The following is a 27,147-nucleotide window of genomic DNA, read 5'->3' as shown; positions in this document are numbered from 1 at the left end:
TGCAAAACCCCCCACAAAGCTTCATAATATTTGCCTTGTTTTATTAATTTTATTCAGTTTGGTTCAATTACATTTCTGCATGATTCACAGGCAAATGTTTTTATGAATAGGGCAAATAATGAGATTCCTAGAGGAAATCAGAAAGTACTCTTCTCCATTAAGTTATTCCATTTTATCATTTTATATATTTATTAGATTTATTAGATTTCAATGCTGCCCATTGAACTATCTATATTTAAGTAAAACTTCTTTTTAAAAAGCCTATCCAAGAAATCTGTATTATTTTACCTCCAGGGAGGATTTCCCTCTTTTAAAACAGAATATCCATTGAACTTGATTTTGATGTAAAAAAAATCACATTGCAAAAAAGATGGAGTGAATGGAAGATGCATTATTCTGAGTAACCTTAGAGAATTATGGGAGCCAAGATGTGAAAGGCTTATTATTGGATGAATGGAAACTTCCCTTTCCTGTAATTCCTTTCCTGATAGCTACCTTTATCCCTATGGGATGAAGTGAACTGGGTTCCTGGGAGCTTCATGAGATGCTGAGCAGGACTTCCTAGTTAGTCTTCATTAACAGAAGATTCTTGGGCCTTGAGGCAATAACTTATCAAGAGTTCATAAGCAGACATATCACTCTGCAAGCAGAACTCTGTACCAGTGCTTAAGGTATGAATTTTGTATAGGGTAAAAATATAGTTGCAAGTAATAGTTCTAAAAATGGCTGTCTCTTTCTACATGCATTTAGATATGATGCTGGTTATTTGTGCCCAACAATAATGTGAAGAAGTATTTTCCATAACAATAATTAAGTGTTTCAAAAATTTAACATGTTGGCTAATTAATTAATCTTTTTTGCATGAGTTGAAATGACACCTTTATGAATTTAACAATGCCCCCATATAAAATACTACAAGCAGCCATTTTCAAATGCACAGTGGAAGAGATGTTCACTATTCTAGTAACTGCAAGTGTTTACTCTTTAATAATATGTTCTGTGTAATTGGAAACGGTAACTTTGAATTTGCCTTTGTATATATTACACACTACCTTAGTTACTGCTTCCTTTTCAAGCCATCAGTTCTTGGCTGTTATGAAACTCCTAAAAAGCATGCTTTAATCTGTTTTTCATCAATTCTTCAATCCTTCATTGTATTCTTTGGTATAAAGATTCTTCAGCAGTGACAAATTATCCAACTATTATATATACTGTCTTCCTGTTTCCTTGCAATTTGCAGCATTTAACAGAAAATCTATACATTTTTTAAAAAAAATCTAAACATTTTAAAAAATTAATCCAATTTGATATTTTTCAAACTTTCTGAGTTTCTAAGAAATCTTCATCACAAACAGTGGTCAAAAAGGGATAAGGAGATGTGGCTGCTCTTTGAGCTATAACTTTACCAGAAAATATGCTTAAAAGAAATGAGAGTCACCATATATTCATTCTGGCTTTTACAAGGTATATTTTAAAGTTAGGTTACATAACAGGCTGTTCCAAAAGTTGCTGGAAAGAAGGAACTGATGTAGTACTGATGTATAGCCATATGGCTAAGAATTTGATTACTAAAATAGTAAACGGGAAATTTTGAAGAAAGCTTAAATTTATGTACTGTATATGTAATATTAATAGGGACGTGTTGGCTCAGTGTGTTAGGACGCTGAGCTTGTCGATCAGAAGGTCAGCAGTTTGGCAGGTCGAATCCCGAGTGCTGCGTAACAGAGTGAGCGCCTGTTACTCGTCCCAGCTTCTGCCAACCTAGCAGTTCGAAAGCACGTAAAAATGCAAGTAGAAAAATAGGGACCACTAAGGTGGGAAAGTAACAGCGTTCCGTGCGCCTTTGGCGTCTAGTCATGCCGGCCACATGACCACGGAGACGTCCTCGGACAAGCGCTGGCTCTTCAGCTTTGAAATGGAGATGAGTCCCAGAGTTGGAAACGACTAGCACACATGTGCGGTGGGACCTTTACCTTACCTAATATTAATAAGTATATTAAATCTTTGTTCAGAATTATATATGCATATAATATTCTATATAATATATTATTTTGATTGAAAGATTTGAAAGTAGTTAATCCAGGATTAGATAATGGTAAATGAGAAAATTTAGGTTACTAGATTATGTGAACTGTTCCATGTATCTCCTTCCATAAACACAACTAGTTTTTCCATTGCTCACTTTCCCCCTTTACGTATCTCACCAGCTTTCCTCCAATGAGCTCTGCAGGTTTTCTCAAACTTCCTGAGTGATGGTGCACAGACTTGTGCAAAGGATAGGAAGAAACAAATTCAGCACTATGGCATATTTATTCCACCAACAAGCAGAAAGGAGTAATTGGATATAACTCTAAAAATTCTGCTCAACTATGAGAGACATGAAATAGATAATCCACCTGATCATAATAATTTCAAAAATCCATCTCAGGTTAAAAAAACATTCTCCATGCAATTATTGTGGATCCAGAAACAGGCATAGTGTATGTGGTTGGATAATTGTTATGACTGGATTTACTGCTTTAACACGATTCTGCATTACTTGATTGAATATCCAGTGGTAATATGTGAACAAGTAAATCAGAAGTATACTTTTGTTGTAAAAATAATGTTAAAGTTATATTCCCTTAAATGACATATGCAAGGATACTTATATATATTTACTTTCTATTCTTTTGCACTTTGATTTTACATAGATTATAATTAGAAAATATGGTGACAAACATAATTTTATAATCTAATAATCCTTTGAAGATACAGAAGGTAAACATGCACACAAACATTTGGCTTTTGAATGAAGTATTTATTTTTTTAATAAATTGAAACATAAAATTTTATAAATATGTTTCCCAGTTCCCCAAAATCCTTTATTTATTATGTTACATTTTTAACATGATAGGACTTTAAAATCTTTTCTGAACTTTAAAAATATTTTTCTTAACTCCTAGAATTTTATTATTATTCCATTGCATTTATTATCATTAGCAACTTGACTCAAATTTGCATTTTAAAAACAAATGCATGTTTGCTTCATCTGCCATGCAATTCCATGTATTTTTTTTCTGATTTAAGACCCTCTGAAATAAATATATAGAGAATTCCAAGTTTAACCAATTATTTGTGATCCATGTTGAATCTCAAAATGGAAAATAATTTCAGTTTATATTTTGCCACATTTTATGAGTATAGGAAGTAAACACTGTACTACATATGACTAAAATGTAGCATAAGAAGGCATTGTGTATATGCTGGTTCCTAAAAGAAAAGAGCTTCTCCCTCCATGTACAAAGTTCACATTTATTTGATGATAAAATTGTGTTAGAACCTCATTCTATTTTAATGTCAGAGGGGCCCACCTGTGATTGCAAAATATAGTAATTTATAAGAAAACTGTCCTTAGGGTAATTTTTTCAAAGACTGATCATTCATATTCAATCAGAATGCAGAACTGGCAGGCAAGTTTCATTGACTTTGGTCATCACATGTTTTTCCCTTCCATATTCGTGTTTCTTGCTGTTTTTCAAAGAAACATGTCAGAACACTATTCAACTTGCATGGATTCACTTGGTTTAATGCTTTCACCTGTTGCATTTCTGTTTTTTTCAAGCACAAGAATCTGCTGACATTATTTTCCTTATTGACGGATCAAAGAACGGCGCTGTCACTTTCTCAGCCATTCGTGATTTCATTGCAAATTTAATTGAAAGACTCTCAGTTGGAGCTGAGCTCATACGCATTGGGGTGGTTATATTTAGTGATGAACCCAGAACTGTATTCTCCTTGAACAGCTACACCCAAAAAGTTGATATTCTAGAGGCAGTGAAGGCCCTTAGCATTCTTGGTGGCGAGGAAGCTAATATTGGAGACGCTCTTGATTTTGTCATGCAAAACCACTTCACCCACTCAGGAGGCAGCAGAATAGAGGAAGGTGTGCCACAGATTTTAGTGCTCATAAGTAGCATTGAGTCTAGCGATGACATAAGAGAAGGAGTTTTAGCCATGAAGCAAGCTAGTATATTCTCATTTTGCATTGGGGTCCAAAATGCTGACAATGCAGAGCTTCAGCAAATAGCTACTGATGCAAGCTTCGTATTTACTGCCCTGGATACACGTAACCTTGGTGAACTTCAAGAACTCTTACTGCCAAACATTGTTGGAGTGGCCCAAAGGCTCATTTTGTTAGATGCCCCAACTATTCTTACAGAAGGTATGTATTTTACAATGAACTGCTATCTTGCATTTAGTTATTTGTGCTCTTATATGGAATCTTATTTGTTTGATAGTAGCCTGAGGATTGAGAATGATGGGTTGAGGGTAAATGCTTATGTGTAACTGCATAAACATAGATACAGTACTGGCGTGACTATACACCAAAGCACACAGAATTCTGTTACCTTCCCACCAAAGTAATAGCTATTTAGGTACTTTGCCATTTAAAAAATGCACTAAGAAATAGCAGTGATGTTATTTCTGTTGCCACTATTATGAGCACAATCATGAGTAAGACTTGTGAAATTCCAAATGGCATTGCCAATTTTAACAGTTTTGCCTGAAATTCCAGAATTCATCTGTCTTCTCAGTTTTTTCAGGGAAAGAATAAACATCAAAGTGAAGGATGAGAATCAAGGGGGAAATCTTTGCTTGTCTCAAAAGTTTTAGTCTTCATTGTATGCATACATTTACACTTATCAGTGCTGTTTGATTAATCCACACATACAAGTCTGCGTTGGTTTTCTACTTCAAAAAGGTCCACTGTTTTTTGTTCAAAGCACCATGGCAACTTTAAGATGTGTGGACTTCAGCTCCCAGAATTTCCCAGTCAACAAGCTCTAGGTTCTTCCTCTGCTCCCAGATTTAGGGCCTCAACATTCTCAGATCCCTGTCTAGTGCAATCCTGGCCTTCTAGAATGAAATAAAAGTTTTATTGTAATTTAAGATGTGCTCGCTCTATATCTGATGTGCTATGGAACAGCAGGATCTGAAAGATAAAAGCAGCTCATAGAATGAAACTCTTAGTAATCATTCCTGTCACTGAGATTCCAGATTGAAAAATGGTAGGCATCAGTGTCCTGGTCATAAATCAAATAACCTGCTATTTTTCTGTCTGGGATTTCTTATTTCATAAATTTATCTCTCCATTTTTTCTGAGTTGAATGTAGCAGTTCTGGACAGAATGAAAAGGAGAGATTCAGCCAAAGCCCTGTTTCCAACCCTATTTCCAACTTTAAAGAGTCCTAGGAGCAAAGGAGGATGGGTGGGTTGAAAGGCAAGTAGGGTGGAAAAAGTTACATCTTCTTGCTTTCCAACCATTACAGGTTACCTGGCAGGCCTTTGAGAATGTTAAGGCTTCCCCCCTGGAAGTCTGGATTAAGAATAGAATTGACTTGTCTTTATGATTTAGTATAATTTACAATGGATTATGTGTGAAATCGATGTTGTCTCTGTCCCACAACCAAGCTTGAAAGTGACTGGAAAGGGTCCAGATAATTTGCTTCATCTAAGGTATTTTGTAGTAGGATACTTCCTCAAAAGATGGTTGGAGATGTTTTATAGATGGCACTGAACATCGGTGAGGTTAGCAAAAATGTTTAAAAATATATCAAGCAATTGTTGAAAATTTAGACAAAAGCCAGGCACTTACTACCATCTTTGATGGACATGCCCTATATATATATATATATATATATATATATATATATATATATATATATATATATATATATATATATATATATATATATATATATATATATATATACATACATACATACATACCATATTTTTCGGACCATAAGACGCACCTGACCATAAGACGCACCCAGTTTTTAGAGCAGGAAAACAAGAAAAAAAATATTCTGAACCAAATAGTACCAGTATACTAAAACAGGGCTTTTCAACCTTTTCATCCATTGTACCACTTTTAGGACAAGGCAATGTCACCCAGCAACGTGTCAAAAACTTGACGCCCCCCCCCTAAAAAAGGAAAAAATGATAAAGTACAGGTAGTCCTCGACTTACAATGATTCACTTAGTGACTGTTCAAAGTTACGATGGCATTGAAAAAAGTGACTTATGACCATTTTTCACACTTATGACCATTGCAGCATCCCCAGGGTCATGTGATTTACATTCGGATGCTTGGCAATCGATTCATATTTATGATGGTCACATTGTTCCAGGGTCATGTGATTGCCTTTTGCAACCTTCTGACAAGCAAAGTTGGTGGGGAAACCAGATTCACTTAACAATCATGTTACTAATTTAATTTCTCTCTCTCGTTCTCTTTCTCTCCCTCTCTCCCCCTCCCTCTTTCTTTCTCCTTTCCTTCTTTCTCTCTTTCCCTTTCCTTCTTTCCCTATTTTTCTCTTTCCCTCTATTTCTTCCTCTTTCTCTCTCTCCCTGTTTCCCTCCCTTTCTTTCTCCTTCTCCCTCTCTATTTTTCTCTTTCCCTCTATTTCTCCCTCTTCCTCTATTTCCCTCCATCTTTCTTTCTCCTTGTCTCTCTCTCCCTTTCTCTCTCCCTCTTTCTCTCTCTCCCTCTATTTCCCTCCCTTTCTGCTTCTCCCTCTTTCTCTCCCTCTCTTTTTCTCTTTCCCTCTCTTTCTCCTTCTTCCTCTGTTTCCCTCCCTCTTTCTTTCTCCTTCTCTCCCTCTTTCTCTCTCTATATTTTTCTCTTTCTCCCTCCCTCTCTCTCTCCCTCCCTCCCTCTCCCATTGTCCCTTCCTTCTTTCCTTCCTTCCTTCCTTCTTTCTTCCTTCCCTCCCTCTTTGTCCTTCCCTCTCCGCGTTACAGCAGTACCTACGGAGGCAGCCCTGCGGCCCAGCTTTCTCTTGCAGAAGGCAGGCTGAAACTGAGCAAGGAATGCGAATCGACCGATCTCGCGCTCCTGCATTCTCCTCCACTCGGTTTCAGCTTTTCTTGCTACAAGAGAAAGCAGGCTGAAACGGAGCGAGGGAATCTCCCTTGCTTTGTTTCAGCCTGCTTTCTCTTGTAGCAAGAGAAGCTGAAACCGAGCAGAGGAGATTGCAGGAGCACGAGATCAGCCGATTCGCATTCCTTGCTCTGTTTCAGCCTGCCTTCTACAAGAGAAAGCCGGGCCGCAGGGAGATTGCAGGAGCCAATTGCAATCTCCCTTGCTTTCACTTGCGGAGGTTGGGGCTGGCCATATGGATCACCTTCGGACCATAAGATGCACCCTTGTTTTTCCCCCCACTTTGGGGGAAAAAAGTGTGTCTTATGGTCCGAAAAATACGGTATATACTCTTTAAAATTTTTAATTAACTCTTCCTCCGTTGGTTCTTGCTGCAGTTAATACATGTAAAATTATATATATATATATATATAATTTTACATGTATTAACTGCAGCGAGAACCAACGGAGGAAGAGTTAATTAAAAAATTTTTAGATTGTTGAGAAATGGATAGATTGACATTGAAAGTGAAAGAGAAAGAAGATTCAGTTTATTTTAGAACATGGGACACTTTTTATCAATGGCTAGAAAAATGAGGTAGAGAGAAAGGAATTTAATATGTACTGGCAGTCCAGGTGATCACACTTATCCTCGCCCCAGGAACGAACCAAAAAAGGAAAACTTCTAAAACTACAGGCATTTATTATATTCCCATAATGTTTAATAATTAAATGATTTTTCAATCATGATGGGCTGTACACAATATTTTATGACAATATTCCAGCTCTAAAATTAAACCTGCTCTTAAGATTGTGAAAAACACAGTTATTGAATGTTTACCTATTTTCTATGCTAGACAAATGAAAGTATATATATGAAAACAGGAAAGGTGCATGTTATCCTTCTTCCAAGTGCAGTAGTTACTCTACCTGTCATCTCAAAAGTTGATAGTTGAATCTTTCTATTAGTTCTTTTACATCCCAGAGTAACAAATCTTTTGGAGCTAATAGTGATTGGTGTGAATTTCACATCTGACTGAGAATCATATTTGCCATTTTTGGACTAGAGAAGGTTCAGATAATCCATTTCATCTAGGATACTCTGTAGTTGACTTGCTACTATTATGTCAACAACTTCCTTAATAACTCGCTGAGTTATTCTTCTATTTGGGCTGGATATGTATAGCCTGAAACACATATGTGTATTATTTATTTCTTATAGATGCCAATAGATAATTAGTTTGCTTCCACTCAGTGCTGAATTCGTTCTGCATCATTCATTCATTCATTCATTCATTCATTCATTCATTCATTCATTCATTCATTCATTTATTCATTCACATGCTGACAACCTATCCTCTGGTTTCAAGTAGCATACAAACATCTATCTAAAGTAATATTAAATATAGCAATTAAAACTATTTTAACCGCCCCAAAATATTTTCAGCCCCATCTTAAAATGTAACAGGGGAGGAGGGCGATGAATCAGACTAACCTACCATAGCATGTTGTTCCATATTTGAGGAAAAGTAATAATAATAATAATAATAATAATAATAATAATAATAATAATAATGATAAAAATGATAATGATAATAATAATTGGAAGTTATTGTTGAAGTTAAGCATGTTTGTGACAGACTGGGCAAAAGGATCCCAGTGGAATCTTTGGGGGGCAGTTTGTATAGAAGTACATGATCTTGCAATAATAAAGCTTTCTTCTCTATTCCATATGAGAACCATTACCATGTCATTTCCAGGTGATAGGTTAATTTAATTTATTTTTAATAGGAATATCACCAAAGTAGTATCAAATCCATTTAATTTATTCTTGAAACTGTGTGCTCATTCATAAATCTGTTCACTTACTTATGATGGTTTCCTGCAGGTTTTGGACCTAGGTAGGTTTTCCTGTTATAAAGTTGTTTATTATCTTCTCTTGTTCTTTCCATGTGTAGAAGTGGGAGGGAAGGTGAAATTTTATAGGCTTTTGTTTTATTCTACTGTAAAGCCAGAAAAATGTAGTTGTATGAATATTACCCATGAATTTTAAGCAAAAATACTGACATGCAAAAAATCATAAACATAAAGTTAGATTGAATATATTTGAATGTACTGTAACTCAAGAATTAAATACCTTGTACAACAAATAGGAGCATTTATCTAATATGTGTGCACCGATTCAGAATGAATTAGTGTTCTTGAATGAGTAAACACACTGACTGCTTATATATTGTCGCTTACAGTTGTTGAAGTCAATAAGAGAGACATAGTCTTCCTGATAGATGGTTCTACTGCATTGGGATCCGCCCCCTTTAATGCAATTCGTGATTTTGTGGCCAAAATCATCAACAGAATGGAAATTGGACCAGATCTCATTCAAGTTGCAGTGGCACAATATGCAGATTCTATAAAAGCAGAATTTTCTTTTAATAGCTTCCAGACGAAAAAAGACATTGTCACCACTGTTAGGAAAATAAAACCAGTGGGTGGTACAACACTTAATACAGGCTCGGCATTGCGGTTTGTTAAAGACAATTTCTTCACCAACGCCGCTGGAGCCAGGATTGATGAAGGTGTCCTTCCCATGTTGATTCTGATCACTGGAGGTGTGTCCAGAGATGATGTTGTCCAGCCAACACAAGAAGTTAAAAGGAACGGCATTGTGGTCCTTGCTGTGGGAGCCCGAAATGCTGACCGTACCGAACTTGAAAAAATTGCCTACGAACCAAGCCTGGTTTTCACCCCCACAGAATTCCGCACAGTTGCACTAACAGTCATCATTCCTGATGTTTTGTCATCTATACGGTCACTCCCTATAAAAATTCCAGAAATACCATCAACAGAAGGTAATTTCTGTTCATTCTACTTAGCATTTTTTTTAAAAAAGAACAACTTATGTATGTATGTATGTATTTATATTGCTGTTCGATTTCTGTCACTAGTTGGTACATACAGGTAGTCCTCTTTTAGCAACCAAAATTGGGGCTAGGAACTTGGCCATTGCAAAATGGTCGCTAAGTGAAACTGCAACTGTACTTATTTTATTTCAACTTTCCTTTGCATAACCAACCTATGAAAGTCATAAATACCATTTACCATGATTTTAAGAATCGAGGGAAGGAGATTTTTTAATAGAAAATTTAATCCCTGAGATGGTCAATCTACTTTCTTCTCTATCACCTATTCATCTGGTAATGTAACTGTTTGTTCTAATGTTATCATACATACACAAGGAAGATGAAAACATTTATTATAACCACAAAATGTTAGCTTTCTAAATGGCCTTTCCAATAGTGATGAATTTTCATAACCACTTTGAAGTTACAGTACATCATCATTAATTTACTAACTTTCCAGAAATCACTTAATTACCCTTAAATTAGAATATAGTAAAATCTGCAACTTAAAGCTTTTTCAAAATGTACATTTCTTACTAATATTTTCTTGCATGGTACATATCACTGATGACATTTTTATTTTAGAACTGAAATTAAAAATGCTCTTAAATGTTGCTCTATTTGTGAAGATACATTTTCCTCCTCTCCCTTTTTCTCTTTGTAATTATGTAGTATGGATGTACTTTCCTCCTTTTAAAGAAATGTTCATTTCTGTAACTAATCCCCCCACTCCACACACCCAGTCTTTTCAAGCCTCTTCACTGGATTGGAAAAAGTTGTTGAACAGTGTGGCTGGGGTTTTATAGGGCAACAATAGGTACTAATGGGAAACATTTGATAACAGGCAGCAGAAGATTTTACTTTCACTTTTTCCTTTGTTAGCATTTCTAAACATTATTGGCAACATCTCCATTTATGCAGACATTTCTAGAGTTTTTACTGAAGAACATGGAATTCTCTGTATCTACACAGTACTGTCTCTCATGTCTGCCTGTAACCATCAATTGAATGAAATGGTGCATCACAGGACAACAATTTTTCAACCAAGATACATTAAAAGGGCTAAATTACAGAATGCCCCACACCCATCATTCCCTGGGAAGGAAATCTGGAAAGGTTGCAGCCATTGCACTGCTGCAGTCAGACGTTATCATGTGACCATCATTTCAAACTCACCCTGCCAGTTTCTCACAAGTCGATGGAGAAGCCAGCACTTGATCATGATTGCAAAGAAAATCTTTGCTTGTGGGAAGCTGGCAGGGAGTGTTGGCTGTCAAGAAACTGGAAAGAAAGATCATAAATTGCTCCCCCAGCTATGCAACCTTCTAATCTGCACTCATACTACACTGGCCACTCGGGCACCCCTGTGAACTCTTCCAGAACAAAGCCACACCCATGCCTGACCTCTGACCCATATAGCACCTTTCCCACAACCACACTCATCCCCATGCACAATTCCCAACTCATTTAACAATTCTTGTGCAATTCTGTGCATTCTTCCTCACTTGCACTCCACCACTACATGCCTTCCTTGAGCTGTGCAGCACATCTGATGCACTTCATATACCCTTCCTGGCCCACGCTGCACTCAACCCTACATGCCCTTCCCAACCCATGCTACATCCAAACCATGGGCCCTCCCTAACCTGCGTGGCACATCTTCTGCACCCTGTGCATCCCCATTCAACCTTCCCAACCTGTGCTGCATTCCCATGCATTCTCTGCAACCTGCTGAGAATCTCTTGCGTATCTCCCCCCACACCCTTCTTGATCCACAGTGTACCTTGCAATCCTCCCCACTCAGGAGGAGGGTGTGTGGGAGTATGCAAGTGGGAAGTGTGCAAAAGGTACCATGCAGATCAGGATGCCACATGGGATTGTGTGAAAGATGCCATGCAGATTGAGGAGGCTGCAAAATAGTATGCAAAGAGTGCCATATGAGGATTCACAGGGGTGTGCAAGAGGTGCAAATCAAGGAGGTTCTGCAGGGTCATGGTGTGGGTTGGGGAGGGTGCATGGGAGGGCACAGGGGTGCACAAAGCTGTGACAGAGTTCTGATGAAAATCAGGGAGATTGCATGGGAGGTGTGCAAGGTGTGTAAGATTAGGTCTCTGAAATGATGACCCAGTGAGTAATCTAATCTCATCTAAAACTCATCTGTTAAAATTGGATAAAGCTGCAGGTTGTGTTTAAGTTTTCAACTGGTAAAGGGGTAGAATAGCACAGTTCATGGCAGGAAATTTAGCCCTTTGATACATTATGTGGTCAAAGCAGAGCACTCTGTCCTGAAGAACTCATGATGCCAAATTTCATGGGTTTTTTTCTTCCATTCAAATCATGTCTGATTTTCAGAGACTGCCTGGATAAGTCCCCGCAGTCTTCTTGGCAAGAAGTGGTTTGCCATCGCCTCCTTCTTAGAGCTAAGCTAAAGTGATTGGCGCAAAGTCACCCAGCTGGCTTTGTGCCTAAGGCAGAACTAGAACTCAGGGTCTCCCAATTTGTAGCCTGATGCCTTAACCACCTATATCAAACTGGCTCTAATATACAGATGAAGACTTTCCAATTGACCTTATTTGATCAGAGGATCACAGTCTTTGGAAGACTTTCTAGCCCACTTGCTTTGTCCACTGAATTCAGGGGAATAGGATCCTAATATTAGATAATCTTTACACAATTCCACATGCACACATGCAGTTAGCACACATTACTAGCAAATGAATGCACCTCTCACACACACCTGTGAGAAGTATTACAACATTTTAAAATGTAGTTGGTGTGTTTTGATTAATTGTGTGGTGGATGGCTCTTGACACTCCTCTCGGTTCTTCTTTTTTTCTCTTCATGGCTGTCCTGTCCTGTCCCTGTCCTGTCCAGTGCTGTTGTCTCTTGAATGAGATATACATGTGTGTACCACAATTACAAATGCACACATGACCAATACTGGTGTGTTTTTCTATGATGTCTCATGTTATTTTCTGTGCTCTACTGCAGTTGTAACCAAAAGAGATATCGTCTTTCTTTTGGATGGATCAGTCAACGTTGGAAATACCAACTTCCCATATGTCCGTGACTTTCTTGTGAACCTAGTTAATTCCCTTGATGTTGGAATTGATGATGTACGAATCGGCCTAGTACAATTTAGTGAGAACCCCAAAACAGAATTCTTTTTAAACTCCTTCCTAACCAAGGCAGATGTCCTTTCTCGTCTAAGGCAGTTGAGACTGCAAGGGGGGTCAATTCTGAATTCAGGAGCTGCACTAGATTTTGTGCGTTCCAATCACTTCACTGAAGCAGGTGGGAGCAGGAAAGATGAGAATGTCCCTCAAGTGCTAGTCTTCCTTGCGGCAGGGCCATCTGCTGATGCCTTCCAAGATGCCGCCAATGCCTTAGCTCGTGCGAGAGTGCTCACCTTTTGTGTTGGGGTTAGAAATGCCAAACTGTCAGAACTTCAGCAAATCGCATTTAATCCACAAATAGTATATTTTAAGGATGAATTCAGCTCTCTGCCAGCTTTACCACAGGAAATGATTAGTCCACTAACAACATATGTTAGTGGAGATGTGGAAGAAGTTACGATCACATCAACAGGTAATTTGCTTTTTTCATATTACATTGACTTTTCTTTTATCATGCAGTTACATTTTGAGTGACATGCTAATTTTATGAATATTGTTAATTATACTTATTCTATCTGACATTTTATATCTTACATGCTATATTAACAACTAGAGGTGGTATAACGGCTATGGTGCTGGGCCAGGCTCTGCTCTGCCTTTAGACACAGATGGCACAGTGGATGACTTTGGGCCTGAATCTCAACTGTGGTCCAGGAAATTGAAAAACATCTTTATACTAATCTACACCACCCACTGGTCCAGCATCATATAATTTTTAATATTATTATTATACACATACACCCCCCAAGTGTAAATGTCTGAAAGGGTGGCCCATGAGAGGGAGAGTGGTTGGTGACTGTTTCCTGGCAGACAGAAGCGGGAAGGCCCAGCAGCAAGGGAATTGTCCAGTGGGAGGACTCAGCAAGAGAAAAAGAGATTTCATTTCATGCCCTTAAAAATAAGTATGGTCCCTTGTCCCAGTGTGAAATATTAAGCAGCCCTTCCACTATCTGCAAAAGAGCCAAAAAACAATTATGCTTTTGCAGGAGAAAAGGTTTTGCAGAATGAATACTAGAGCTCAGTATAGTAAAACGGGGATGCCTTGTTTTCAAATGCAAACTTACCTATTAATGTCACTGTCAAGGCAATTATGTGCATATATGAATCAGTTCTTGGAAATACTGATATCTGGAAACCTTACTCTTTAAAATACATTAGGAAAATATAGATACTGTAATATCCAGATGCCAACAAGGAAAGCAGTATATATTCTTTATTAAGGGTGACAAAATACATTTATATGGAACAAGCATTTCGTTTTCCTATTAATATAATACTGTGAGAAGAACCTTATTCCTTCTTCTGAAACTTAAGGTGATATATATCTTAAGGTGATATATCCTCCTACCAGTCAATGAGCTAATTTAACCTTTGAAGAGGTGGTGGCATGACATGCATTCCTATATCATGAGTCTCACCAGAAGTGTAATATGCATAATCCATTTAAAAAGCCAAGAGTTCATTTCCCTTAACGTTGTAAATCATTCTATGATTCCACAGTTCCCTCTTGATACATTTTTTCCTTCAATTGTAGAAACTTGTACCAAAGATGTAATCAAAGATGCCAAAGAAATCACCTGAGTCAAATTATATTTCTTACTAATCAAATGTGATTTGGATTTCTTGTCACTTATATAGAAATTCTATAATAAAATAATATGTAATTAATATTTTACCTCACTTCATTCCAGAAAACAAGATTGATATTTTATTTTTGATTGATGGCTCAATGAACGTGGCTGGCCAATTTCCTGCTATTCGAGAGTTTGTGTTCCAAATTATTTCTGACCTGAATGTTGGGCCAGATGCTGTACGAGTAGCTGTAGCACAATTTAGTGACAATGTAAATGTGGAGTTCAACTTTGACATCCCATCCAAGATAGAAATCCTTCAGAAAGTAAGAAAGATGAGGATGAAAGGAGGAAGGCTACTGAACATTGGAGCTGCACTAGATTATGCCATAAAAGGCATCTTTGTGAGACATGCTGGGAGCAGGATTGAAGAAGGCGTGCCACAATTCCTGGTCCTTCTTGTGGCTGGGAAATCAGATGACATTGTGGATGAAAGTGCTGATACCCTGAAACAAACTGGCGTGATTACTTTTGTTATCCAAACCAAGACCTCTGATCCGGTTGAATTAGAAAGGATAGTTTATGCTCCTCAGTTCATTCTAAAGGCTGACACCCTTTCTCAAATTGGAGACATACAACCCGAAATAGTCAATCTGTTGAAAACTATAGAACTTAAACCTCAAGGTATATATCTTTATTTTATTTCTCACTTGACGTTCATTATTTTTTAAATATTCAGACTGATTGCTTGCTTGCTTGCTTGCTTGCTTGGGGTTTTACCCCACTGCAATCAAACAGACTATCAGTGATATGAAAGATCTGATTTCCTACAGTCTACTAAAACCAGTCAGAAGGTGACACGTAGGCAATCAGATAATTCTGAAACCATTGAAACACTTTGGCAAATTTGCAAACATATTCTTCAGCTGAAAACTGACAAACCATTGTGGGCTGAACCCAAATTTAGAACAAAGTTCAGGACCATTTTTCATGGAATGGGAAAAGCTAGCTAGCTCTACTTTTAGGAATTTTATTCTTGGACATTTCCAGGGACATGTTTTGCTGTAGGAATGCATTACCCATGAAACCCCTAATAACACCACCTCAAAATAATAGCAGAAGATTCAATCAGGGCTTCACAATATCACAGAAAAAGCCCGGTTGTTGATAAGCACAAGAACCGAACACCAATATGAATAAAGATTCTAGTGACTCCAGGAGTCTCGGAACTCTAGAGAAAGGTTTTTCAGCCCTGAAACTTGTATCTAGTGTTAATTCATTTGTCAGGGCTATGGAAATACAAAATCATTTGGGGGAAGGGGATCTCTCCCAAGGACTCTTTGTAAATGAGCTGTGTTATACTTTTACCCTAGTAATGAAAAGGCAACATTCCTTAGGAGGTATTTCAGGGTAGAAAAGTACCAGCTCTACCCTCCTTGTGATCCTGCTGCTGATGGTATCAGGGAAGCAGCAATCCAGAGCATAGTCCTTGGGAAGTGACTATGCAGTATAGAAAAGCTAAGAAAAGAAAATTTGAAAATACAAAGAATCAGTTGTATTATGAAGGACACAATGTTATTTCAAGTCAAACTTCTTCAAGTTCAATAGCAGAAGATTCCTCCAAGAAGCTAGTAGATCTCGTACTCTCTATCTGGCCTATCAGCAAATTCTGAAATAAATGTGTAAAATTCAAGCCATCACAATTTTATTCAATCAGTATTTTTGTTTCTATGATACAAATGCTCTGGAAATGTCTTATATGGATTCTAATTCTAATTCTAATAAACATACATTACATGATTCAACAATTGCACAGCTTAGTAAAGCAAATAGTATATGTGGGAACACCTTATGTCTCCCGCTGAGAATTTAATGGAGGAAATGTGCAATAGAAAAAAATAAAAATATATAACTTCCTTTATCAATTTAATCATTTTCCAATCAAATTTTCAGAGTTTATTTTCTATAGCTTTTTAATAATATTTTGTACCATGCAGTTGTTAATATTAGCTAATTAATTCCTTTAACCATGTTGAATTTATTTGCTGTTATAATTTTGACTGTCATCTAATATCATTTTTTGTTCTATAGCAGATACAAAGAAAGATGTTGTTTTCCTTATTGATGGCTCTCAGTTTGCAATTTCTGAGTTCCCTTCAATTCGTGAATTTATTGAACGGCTTGTAAATAGTATGAATGTGGGTTCAGATGCTACTCGAGTAGCCGTAATTCAGTTCAGTGATAATCCCAAAGTTGAATTTTTACTGAATGAACATTCTACCAAGGACGAGGTGTTGGCTGCTGTGAGAAGACTAAGTCCCAGAGGAGGGAGGCAAGTGAACCTTGGTTCTGCCCTAGAATATGTGTCAAAGAATATCTTTACAAGGCCTTCTGGGAGCCGCATAGAGGAAGGAGCACCTCAGTTTTTAATCCTTCTTTATTCCCACCGACCTCATGATGATACAGAGAACCCAGTACACCTGATCAAACAGATTGGTGTGGCTCCGCTTCCTATTGGAAAGAATGTGGATCCTGAGGAAATGACCAAAATAGCACTTAGTCCTGATTATGTATTTCAAGTGTCAACTTACCAAGATCTACCTAGTCTGGAACAGAAAATATTAACCCCTCTTACAACATTAACTACCCAGCAGATACGAAAAATCATTACTGATACAAGTCGCCCTCCAGGTAAGGTGATTTGAAGGACTGTCTGCATAGAACATTGCCCCAACCTCTGCCTATCTTTCCTGCTTCCTTGTTGCAGTGACTAGCATAGAGGTGCATCATTCTTGGCATTTGGCAAGATAGAGCTGTAGTTTTTCTCTAGGCCCAAACCAGGATGACAACCATCTCACTTGGGAGCCAGGGTTGCCACATTTTCAGGAATCCAAAGCACCAAACAGAATTGTAAGCGGTGTTTTTGATTTAAAAAAAAACCAGTGAAAAATAAAGTGTAAATTCTGCATATGACCACTGGTCCTTTTCCACCAGCCTTGACTCTCTCAGTGGACAGGACTGTAAATTGTCCACTGCTGCTACCCCAGATTCTCGTCACTCAGACGGGGGGGTAGCCAGAGGTTGAAGCTGCATGTCAAAAATGCACTCCTTTCTGTGAGAAAAAAGCTGGTCTCATTCTGTTTTCCCATTCTCCCCACCCCTCATTTAGACATTGACAGTGAAGCAAAAGACATCGTTTTCCTTGTCGACAGCTCTGATGATGTCAGATCAGATGGAATTGCTCACATTCGTGATTTCATTTACCGGATTGTCCAGCAACTAGATATCCAACCAAGCAGAGTGAGAATTGCTGTTGTCCAGTTTAGCAATGAAGTGTTTCCAGAGTTCAATTTAAAAGCCTACCTGACCAAAGAGAGTGTTCTACAAGCCATACGGCGCTTAAGATACAAAGGCGGTTCTCCCCTGAATGTTGGGAAAGCTCTGGACCATGTCATGAAGACTCTCTTTATCAGATCAGCAGGGAGTAGGCGAGAAGACGGAGTCCCCCAGTATTTAGTCCTCTTGCTTGGAGGGAGATCCCAGGATGATATCAGCAGGCCTTCCATTCTGTTGCAGAACTCTGGGATTAGTACTCTGGGAGTTGGAACAAGACAAGTAGACAGTGCGGAATTGCAAAGGATCGTCAACAATCCCAAAACTGCATTTATTGTGAGAGATTTTACTGAGCTCCCACCAATAGAAAAACGTTTCCTTGCAGCAATTAAGGCACAACCAGAGCCAACTGAACTACCTACTGATGTTATCGCTGGTCAGTCTTTCATTTTAAAATAAAACTGTGAATAATACTCAGGGGGATTTAAAAAAATAGGTGTATGAAAATGAAAATTGCCTTTTGTTTTCACTTCAATAATACCTATTGCTGGAGTCAACCCACTGCTTTGTATAAAATAAAATAGACAGTTTCCAAAAGAGCTGTTACAGAAAAGACAAAGTTAAAAATTTAGCATTCAATTTTCTTTATAACATTCAAAGATCAATATAGTTTTCACATTGTACTTTTTTGCACGTTTAATTAGAGGTTCAGTTTAGAACTTGCTTTTAAGTAAACAAGATAGAAAGGAACTTCTTAACTCTAATCAAGAAATCTGAACTTATTGGACAATTCTGCCCTGCAGACTAAGCTGCTTATCTCCCATAGAGCTCTGGGTGACTCTCAAACCAACTTCAGAATTTTCAGTCTAAATTTCAGAGGGTTGGCAACCGGCCAGAATGTTCTCAGTCTAACTTTGACTACTTATATTGGTCACACTTCTGCTTCTGGCCCTTCTCATGCATATCAGAAAGGCAAGCCTTGGTGCTTGACAATTGGGTAGCTGAGTCTACTTGTGCCTGCCTTTTCCTTTTATGGTTTGTTTTCTTCTAATGAGTTCCTTTCATTTTCTTTCTCAGATTTTTGTCCATACAAACATCTTCATCCCTGCTTCCTATATTATTTCCTCTGTTATCAACACAAAACACTTTCTTTTTCTTTTTCCCTTTTATGGTATCATTATACCCTCCTATGTTACTATAATTAAAGCAATAATGAGTGAGTTCTTATTTTGTTCCTATGCCCCTTCACTGGTCCATTGCAAACTTTGTTAGCAAGGAAGAACTGATTGTTCAGCTTCATACACATAAAGGAGCAACCTTTAAAATAAAACGTGTTAAAAATTAAAGATGTTTTTAAAAGTAATAAAGAAAGGGGGAAGGGAATCTTTGTAGTACTGTGGGCAGAGGATGGAAAGGAAGCAAGCTTCACCCAGCCTGAGCAGAAGCCAAAATGGTGGATGGGTCGGATGAAACATTAACTTTGAGAGGTGAGGATAGTTCATTGACTGATTGGGCTACTGTTGGATCAACTGGAAGATTATAGAAAAAAAAGGTGGAGAACATATTCAGTGCTGCAATTCAAGATGAAATGGCTGCCCAGGGCAGTGACCAGTCTTTGGAGGGGAGGGGCTGTGGTACTAGAATAGAATGAAGTAACAGAGATCATAGGCTCTGGGGAGCTTAAGGCTGCTTTGCTTGGGGGGGGGGATAGCTTTGAATTGTATCTAGAAAACATAGGTAGAGCTAGATCTGCAATAGGCTAAGAAAGGGAAGAGGACAGCATCATCTGTTCCTGCAGTTAGAAAGAGGTGAGTCACCTGCACTGATGATGAGCCAAGCAAAAAGTGGGGATTTGCACATTGGTTATGCATCAATTTAACCCTGTGTTATATTTCAGTTCCTTCTGCAGAAATTGAAATCCATGTACAATACTAGGGAAGGTAGACTGGGCTGTTTATTTAATTAAGATAGATGCAATAATTTTTAAGAAAGGAATTTTCAGAAGGTAAAACTATTAAAATAAAAACTGTTTCATTTATTTATTAACAATGTAACAACAGACAGACATTCCACTGGACAAGAATGGAAAGAAAATCACTATTTCCCCACCATTTCAAACCCTCCCCACTCTTCTTCCTTATTCTTTCTGTACCATCTACAGATAACAAGCCGCTCCTAGGCTTGCTTCCTCAGAACTGGACTTGATCTGTTGCCTTAAATGGAATGTGGATTCCAGATACTGAAGATTTGGGAAATTTATCCTTTATTTGTAAATTACTTGGCCTATTCTAAATGGGGCAAGAGGCATTTCTCTACATTGCTCTTTTCCTTTTCTCTGCCAGATCTTGAACTGCTGTAGTTTATTACTTTCTCTGGATTTAATTTATGTACTTGATCATCTTGACATAATGTCTTACAAATGGGATTCAAGAAACTTTTACACTATAGGAGGTTGCTATGTCCTTTTCTCCTGGTAGTGCAGATAATTGGTCCCTTGAGAAACAGTTTTAGCTTATTCACCAATAAGGTATCAAAAGCTGAGAGTGAGGAAAAGTGCTATTCGCTGTGAAAATGTTTATTCGCAAAGTACATTATGATTGCTCTCAATAATAATGACTAGAGTTATATTTGATGAATTCTGTGAATACAGAAATCATGCAGATTTCTAGTCATACTGATTAAGGTAAAATGCCTTAAAATGAAATGTCTAATACCTGTACTTTTTCTTTTAAATCTTTTAGTTGATAAAAAACAAGGTGATATTGTCTTCTTGCTGGATAGCTCTATCAATTTTGGGAGAGACAATTTCCCCAATGTTGTTGAATTTATACATGACTTAATTGATGCTATTTATGATGAAGGCGATTCTATTCGAGTTGGCTTAGTGCAATACAACTCTGACGTGAGTGATGAATTCTTTCTGAAGGATTTCTCTGACAAAGAACATATCTTAGAAGCAGTGAAGAAGATAGCCTACAAAGGAGGCAGAATTGCCAATACAGGAGCAGGTGTCAAGCATATCCAAGTAAAACATTTTGTGAAGGAAGCTGGCAGCAGGAAAGACCAGAATGTCCCTCAGATTGCTGTCATTGTAACAGCAGGAAAGCCAGAAGATGATGGGGAGGCAGCAGTCTTAGGGCTGTCTCAGTCGGGTGTCAAGGTCTTTGCAGTTGGTGTGAAAAACATTGACCTGAATGAAATTACGAAGCTCTCCAGTGACAGCACAACAGCCTTTAGGGCTGCAACTCCCCAGGTCCTCTCAGAGCTCAATGAGGCTGTTCTGGTGACCTTGAATGATGTCATGAGAGAACAGTTATGTCGTGGTGTGGTGGAAGTCTCCAGAGGTAAAGAAAATCTTACTTCAATTTCTGTTTTTTGTCTTTTTTTTTTGCTTTATTTTAGATTTAGAGATTTACACGATACTGTACTGTAATTTCTACATGCAGCAGTTCTTTGCTTTTGTTTCCCTTATTTTAATATTCAGTTTCATAATAGCAAGTATAGCTAGTATTTTTATTTTTATTTATTTGTATTTAAGAACATTTATATGGCCACCCAACTTACTCTGTGACTCCAGGCGGCTTACAAAGATAAAAACCAAATATAAAAAATAAAAAGCAATGACTCTCCACCTCTTGGTAGCAACAATTAGTCAATCAAAAAGTGACTTGATGGGATCCCTCCCACTCTGAGTTTCCCAGGCTTGTTGTCAAAACCAGATCTTCAGGGCCTTGTGAAAAAGTGTCAAAATAGGGGGGGAATCTTCTCTCTGTGGGATGATGTTTCACAGGGAGAGAACACACAGAGAGAAGGCCCTTCTTCTTGGTCCTTGACTTATGATTACAACTGAGTCCAAAATTTCTGCTGCCAAGCAAGACAAGTTAAGTGAGTTTTGCCCCATTTTACAACCTTTCTTGCTACAGTTGTTAAGTAAACCACTGCAGTTGTCAAGTTAGTAACAGGGTTGCTAACTGACTGTGGCTTCTTCATTGTCTTTGCTTGTCAGAAGATCACAAAAGGCAATCATGTAACTTCAGGACACTGCAAACATCATAATACATACATAATTTGGGTTGCCAAGCACCCAAATTTTGATCACATGACCCTGGAGATGCTGTAATGGTCGTAAACAGGAAAAACAGCCATAAATATCTTTTTTTCAGTACCATTGTAACTTACACTAAGCAAATTGTTGTAAATAAGGACTACTTCTATGTTCCGTACTCCAGTCTTAAGTGTAGCTATTCATTAACATTCAACGTCCTGTGGTAACACAAGTTTGGGAGAAAATAACACAAAATGGTCAGACTGTCTGGTTTTTCATAAAAAGCTGATCATAATGTGATGTTTTGGATATTGGTCAAGTGATGTACTACTGGATATTAATGAACAATGCAAACAGAGTACAGTAGCTGTTCTTGACTAGAAATCCAGAAATGACTTTTAGATACATCTTACTTCTACATGGTACAATTTAACAATTGCTTCTCTAGCTGGTGTGCCACTTTCCCTTTACTTTATGTATGATAGATTTGCCATTTTTTTCTATTCTAGATTGCAATCTGGATGTTATACTTGGATTTGATGTCTCAGATACTGTACAAGGGCAAAACATATTCAGTGTACAAAGAATGCTGGAATCAACAGTGGAAGATATTCTGAACAGGATTAGTCAAATGCAGAAAATTAGCTGCACTCCCAACCAGGCACCCACAGTGCGTGTGGCACTCCTGGCACAGACGCCCTCTGGAGTTGTAGAAGCCTTTGATTTCTCAGAGTATCAGCCTGAGTTGTTTGAAAAATTTCAGGCCTTGCGAAATGATGGACCATATGTGTTCACAGCAGATACTCTCAAGTCTTACCAGGATAAATTTAAAACAGCTCCTACTGGAAGTACAAAGGTAAATCTCTACTCCATTTTCATTTTTGGAAAGAAAATCCTTTTGCTGCATCAAAATATTATTCTTCAGGCACACACACACCCAGGTGACTGCTGTGTTTGTGTATGTCCTGCTGGAATAGTGAAAGTAAAACAAATAGTTGTAATTATCTGCATTGCATAAGGAAAAGCACATCTTCCTTCCCCTGTCCTCACCACAGTTCCTTCCCTTCCATCCAGGACATAGCATATTGCTTGAGCAGAGTCCGCAGGATTGTCTGGGACACTACACATCCTCTTCACAACCTGTTTTCCTTGTTACCTTCTGTAGAAGGCTTCATGGTATCCAAAGCAGAAAATCCAGATTCAGTCACAGCTTTGTTCCATACAGTATTAACCTTGTGAACTCTCAAGCTTCGTTTTTCCACTGTGTATTCAAGATGGACAGTGATTAATATTTATATGTATTTATATGTAAGGGTATAGGTATATACATATGTTGTATATAGGATGTTTATATGTGTGTTACGTATGTGTACACTTTTGAGAGCAGGCAAAAGAATTTCATTTATAATGTGTGCCAGTGTGCCTACAGTAAAAATAACAATAAAGTTATCTTATCTTATCTAGGCTACATTGATGCACATGGTGTGTGACTTTGAGGAATCAACACCTGCTGGGCCTGGCCAGCTAAACTGACCAGCTGAACTGATCTGCTGGAATCACAGAGGAAAAGGGGAGGGTGTATGAAAGTATATACAGTATTATAATTTGCAGCAAGTGTTTTTAAAAGACTGGGTTTAGTTGGATAAGGAACATGTGCTGCCTTGCAAAATGTAATTGTGTCAGCAGTGTATCAGTGTTAATTGTCTACCTCTAAGAGTCTTGAGCAGGGGTGTCAAACTTGCAATGTCACCTGACATGTTGCAATGTATCATGACTCCCCCCCCCCATTGCTGGCAATAGGGTGGACATGGTTACAGCATGACACACCCGGCCCAACGGCTGGCAGTTTGGCACCCGTGGTCTTGAGCCTCAGACCATTTCTGAATATCAGTCCAATGACTGGCTGATGTTTTCACTAAAGAACAATTCACAACTAATTTTTATTAACACGAAGCTGTTTTTTCATAGGTGGTGATCCACTTAACTGATGGTATTGATGGTGCTATGGGACCGCTGGCAGCTGCATCAGCTAATCTAAAGAAAGAAGGTGTGTTTTGTATTTTCTTGCTGACATAAAAATTCCTTTTAGTTGGGATTTCTGAGACTACATACATATATTCCCACTGATCAATTCTTTCAGATGAATGAATGTAGAATGACCCTAAAGCATGCCTAGTGTTTATAGCCATTAACACAATGTTACTGTTTAGCTTTTTAACTTTTCATTGAAATATTAACGCCAGAGCCTTCCTTGACTAAAGGAAGTAGATTTATTTTCTTTTGCAGTTGTTTTATCACCAAGATGTCCCCCAGATATTTCTCCAATTTCATTCTTGATAGTTTAAAACACCATTTATGAATGTTCCATTTTTTTCTCATTTGAAGCAGCCCTAAACCACTGCAAAATATCTTCTTCCTACATACTGTAAAGAATGGGAAGATTTTATTGGTTTACTTGTTTTTTGGCAAGCAAATGCTCTTGTTGCTGAAATAGATTTACAATCCAAGATATTCTAAGAAATAGGCTCAGACAGTGAAAGAAAAGCACAGAATAGTGAAATGTTACTATAACAAAGAGTGGTATCCTTGATATTGCTGAATATTCAATTTATAAAGACCTCCAAGATTATTGCTATGGTTGAGTAAGACGAGAAACTCTCCCTGAAGACAGAAGCAAGAAAAATGTACTCCTAAACTTCTTTACATTATAGGAATATTTGAGATTGCACTAGTAATTTGATGCAATCTGTGTCAAAACAGGACAAACTTTGGAAGTAAACCATCTGAATCAAAATGTAATATTGGCTGCCATCATCTACAGTACATATTAATGGCGCCATATTTGTCTGTAGCTTCATTCAAAGGCCTAATATAGGTTAAAGATGAAGATGTGCATTTTAATATGAGTTTACCTAACCTGTAGTACCCTTGAACAAATATCCTGTACACATTTTTACAGTGGGCCCATAGTGGAATGAATATAGCAATAATGAAACTCAGCTAGGGCATTCCTTCTTTTGGAGTATCGGTGGACAAAAATATAGAGTGCAGGTGGCTGGAGAGAAGATTGCACATTTTAAAATTCACAAGTTAGATGGAATTCTTATTTTAACTCTTAAGAAGCTTTGGATAGAAGAGTAGGGACCCTTCTACTAAGCTTCATGGTCACATAGAGTCACATAATTAATTTCAGGAAGTGTTGAGTAAAATGCTTTATTTTCCAAAGACCCTAACATTGTTGTGAGTGCACATTTTTTTTAAAAAAATAAATTGCTTTTGAAAATCTATTCTTGCAGGATAATCTAAATTTTATGTGTTTCTTCAGTAAAAACAATGGATAAATAAGAATGTATTAGGAAAAGTGTGCACACAGACACACACATATACAATCCAACAACATATAAAATACTTGCCAAAATACATATATAGGTAGTCCTTCACTTTACAACCACAACTGAGCCCAAAATTTCCATTGCTAAGCAAGACAGTTGTTAAGTGAGTTTTCCACATTTTACAAGCTTTCTTGCCATCGTTGTTAAGTGAATCATTGCAGTTGTTAAATTGGTAATATGATTGTTAAGTGAATCTGGCTTTCCCATTGGTTTTGTTTGTCAGAAGGTTGCAAAAGTTGATCACATGAATCTGGGACAATGCTGCAATGACTGTAAGTGTGAAAAACGGTCATAAGTCACTTTTTTCAGTGTTGTAGTAACTTTGAACAGTCACTAAACAAATGGTTGTACGTCAAGGACTACCTGAAATAGACTTAGTTACTTTTTTTTATAAAGGATAAATTAAGAGAATAATATGGATTGCTTTAAAAGGGTGGCTTGTTGGAGATTACAGAATAAAACAGAATTAAGATTGAGAAAATGAGGGGGAAAAGAGAAATCAAATAGAACCACTTTACCTAATCCTTTGTCAGATAGATAAAAGGATAGGATCCTATAGGACAAACATTATCCTTTAGGGATTATGAACAATCATTCAGGATGGATTCCCCACCCCCCTTCATGTTCTCTAGGTGTCAAGGCTCTTATTCTTGTTGGCTTGGAGCGAGTATCTAATTATGAAGAAGCAATGAAACTGGAATTTGGACGTGGCTTTACTTATAATAGGCCTCTCCAAGTGAATCAGCTGGATTTAGATTTTGAAGTGGCAGAGCAATTGGTAAATAACTGAAGTCTTTATTCTTAACGACATTAAAATAATTTTAATGGATATATATTTGCAAGTACCTATTAGTAACAATATTGCATTTTTTAAAGAAATATAACAATGGTTTTTTATGCTACCTAACTTAAATTTTGTCCATAAAAATGTAACTTCTGTGAAGTCTGAGATGAAAAACCAAAACATTACGAAGTACTGTAGTTGCCCTCAGAGAGGAAGGGGCCTTTATCTGTAAGCCATGTTATTTATCCTTCTCATATAACATTTTCTATATTTGTGAATGGCTTGATCAATTACCATCCAGATACTGTTTAAACAGCCTCTGCTGGCCTGTCACATCTTTCTTTCTGGGCATTGCAAAGACTATTTGTTGCTGCTGTCCTTGAATGAATCATAATGGAAAGTTCATCCCCTGTCCAGATTTATTGAATTGGGAACCTGCTATGCCAAATCAATATCCCAGATGGATCAAGCAATAAAGCTAATTTTAAGGTTACTATACAGCAGACTAAAGTCTTCTAAATTCCTGAATTTGGCCGATATTAGAATTGAGGCATTTTGTATATTCTTACAAATCAGTACATCACTGTTGTTATCTCCATAATACAGTCGAAGAAAAGGGATATTAAAGTTAAGAGAGAAGCTTGCTAAAGGCAGCCTGGTGAGACTGTGGTAGAGGTAAAATATGAATAAGCAGTTTTCTGATTTGTATGTCAATCTCACCTCTTTCATGCTGCAATAACGCTCTGTGATATCAGTCATTTGCAGTAAACTAGAGAAGAATCACAGCCTGATGAGCCAATTCTACTTTATTATAAAGCTACATTGACAGAATCTTCCAAATATGAAAGTACAATCTGCCCCCCCCTGTCTCCTTAATAGCCAGAAAAAGTAGGAAGTGTCTCTTCTCAGTCTCCTGGCCTGCCCACAAGGGTTTTGTGGAAGAGTCCTTAATTGACTCATATATTTATCTTTCACCATCCTTCAGCCTGTTTCAGCACTGTTGTCTTTGAGAAATGTATTTATTTTTCAACATCTGATC

The 27,147-nt window shown here is 37.6% G+C and overlaps 1 protein-coding gene across 1 annotated transcript in view; it reads left to right on the top strand.

Moving 5' to 3' along the window:
* COL6A3 (collagen type VI alpha 3 chain) overlaps window positions 1-27,147 on the top strand; it is a 124,179-nt gene that overhangs the window by 39,628 nt on the left and 57,404 nt on the right. Inside the window, 10 exon segments of the mRNA XM_083350726.1 lie at window positions 3,605-4,204; window positions 9,154-9,756; window positions 12,799-13,395; window positions 14,675-15,238; window positions 16,646-17,245; window positions 17,724-18,323; window positions 20,629-21,231; window positions 22,442-22,788; window positions 23,901-23,979; window positions 25,957-26,102. Coding sequence (XP_083206852.1) covers window positions 3,605-4,204; window positions 9,154-9,756; window positions 12,799-13,395; window positions 14,675-15,238; window positions 16,646-17,245; window positions 17,724-18,323; window positions 20,629-21,231; window positions 22,442-22,788; window positions 23,901-23,979; window positions 25,957-26,102 — 4,739 coding nt within the window.

This window comes from Vipera ursinii (genome assembly GCF_947247035.1).
Source record: "Vipera ursinii genome assembly, chromosome: 1".
NCBI classification, from domain to species: Eukaryota; Metazoa; Chordata; class Lepidosauria; order Squamata; family Viperidae; genus Vipera; species Vipera ursinii.
This window is presented reverse-complemented; position numbering and strand designations above follow the sequence as displayed.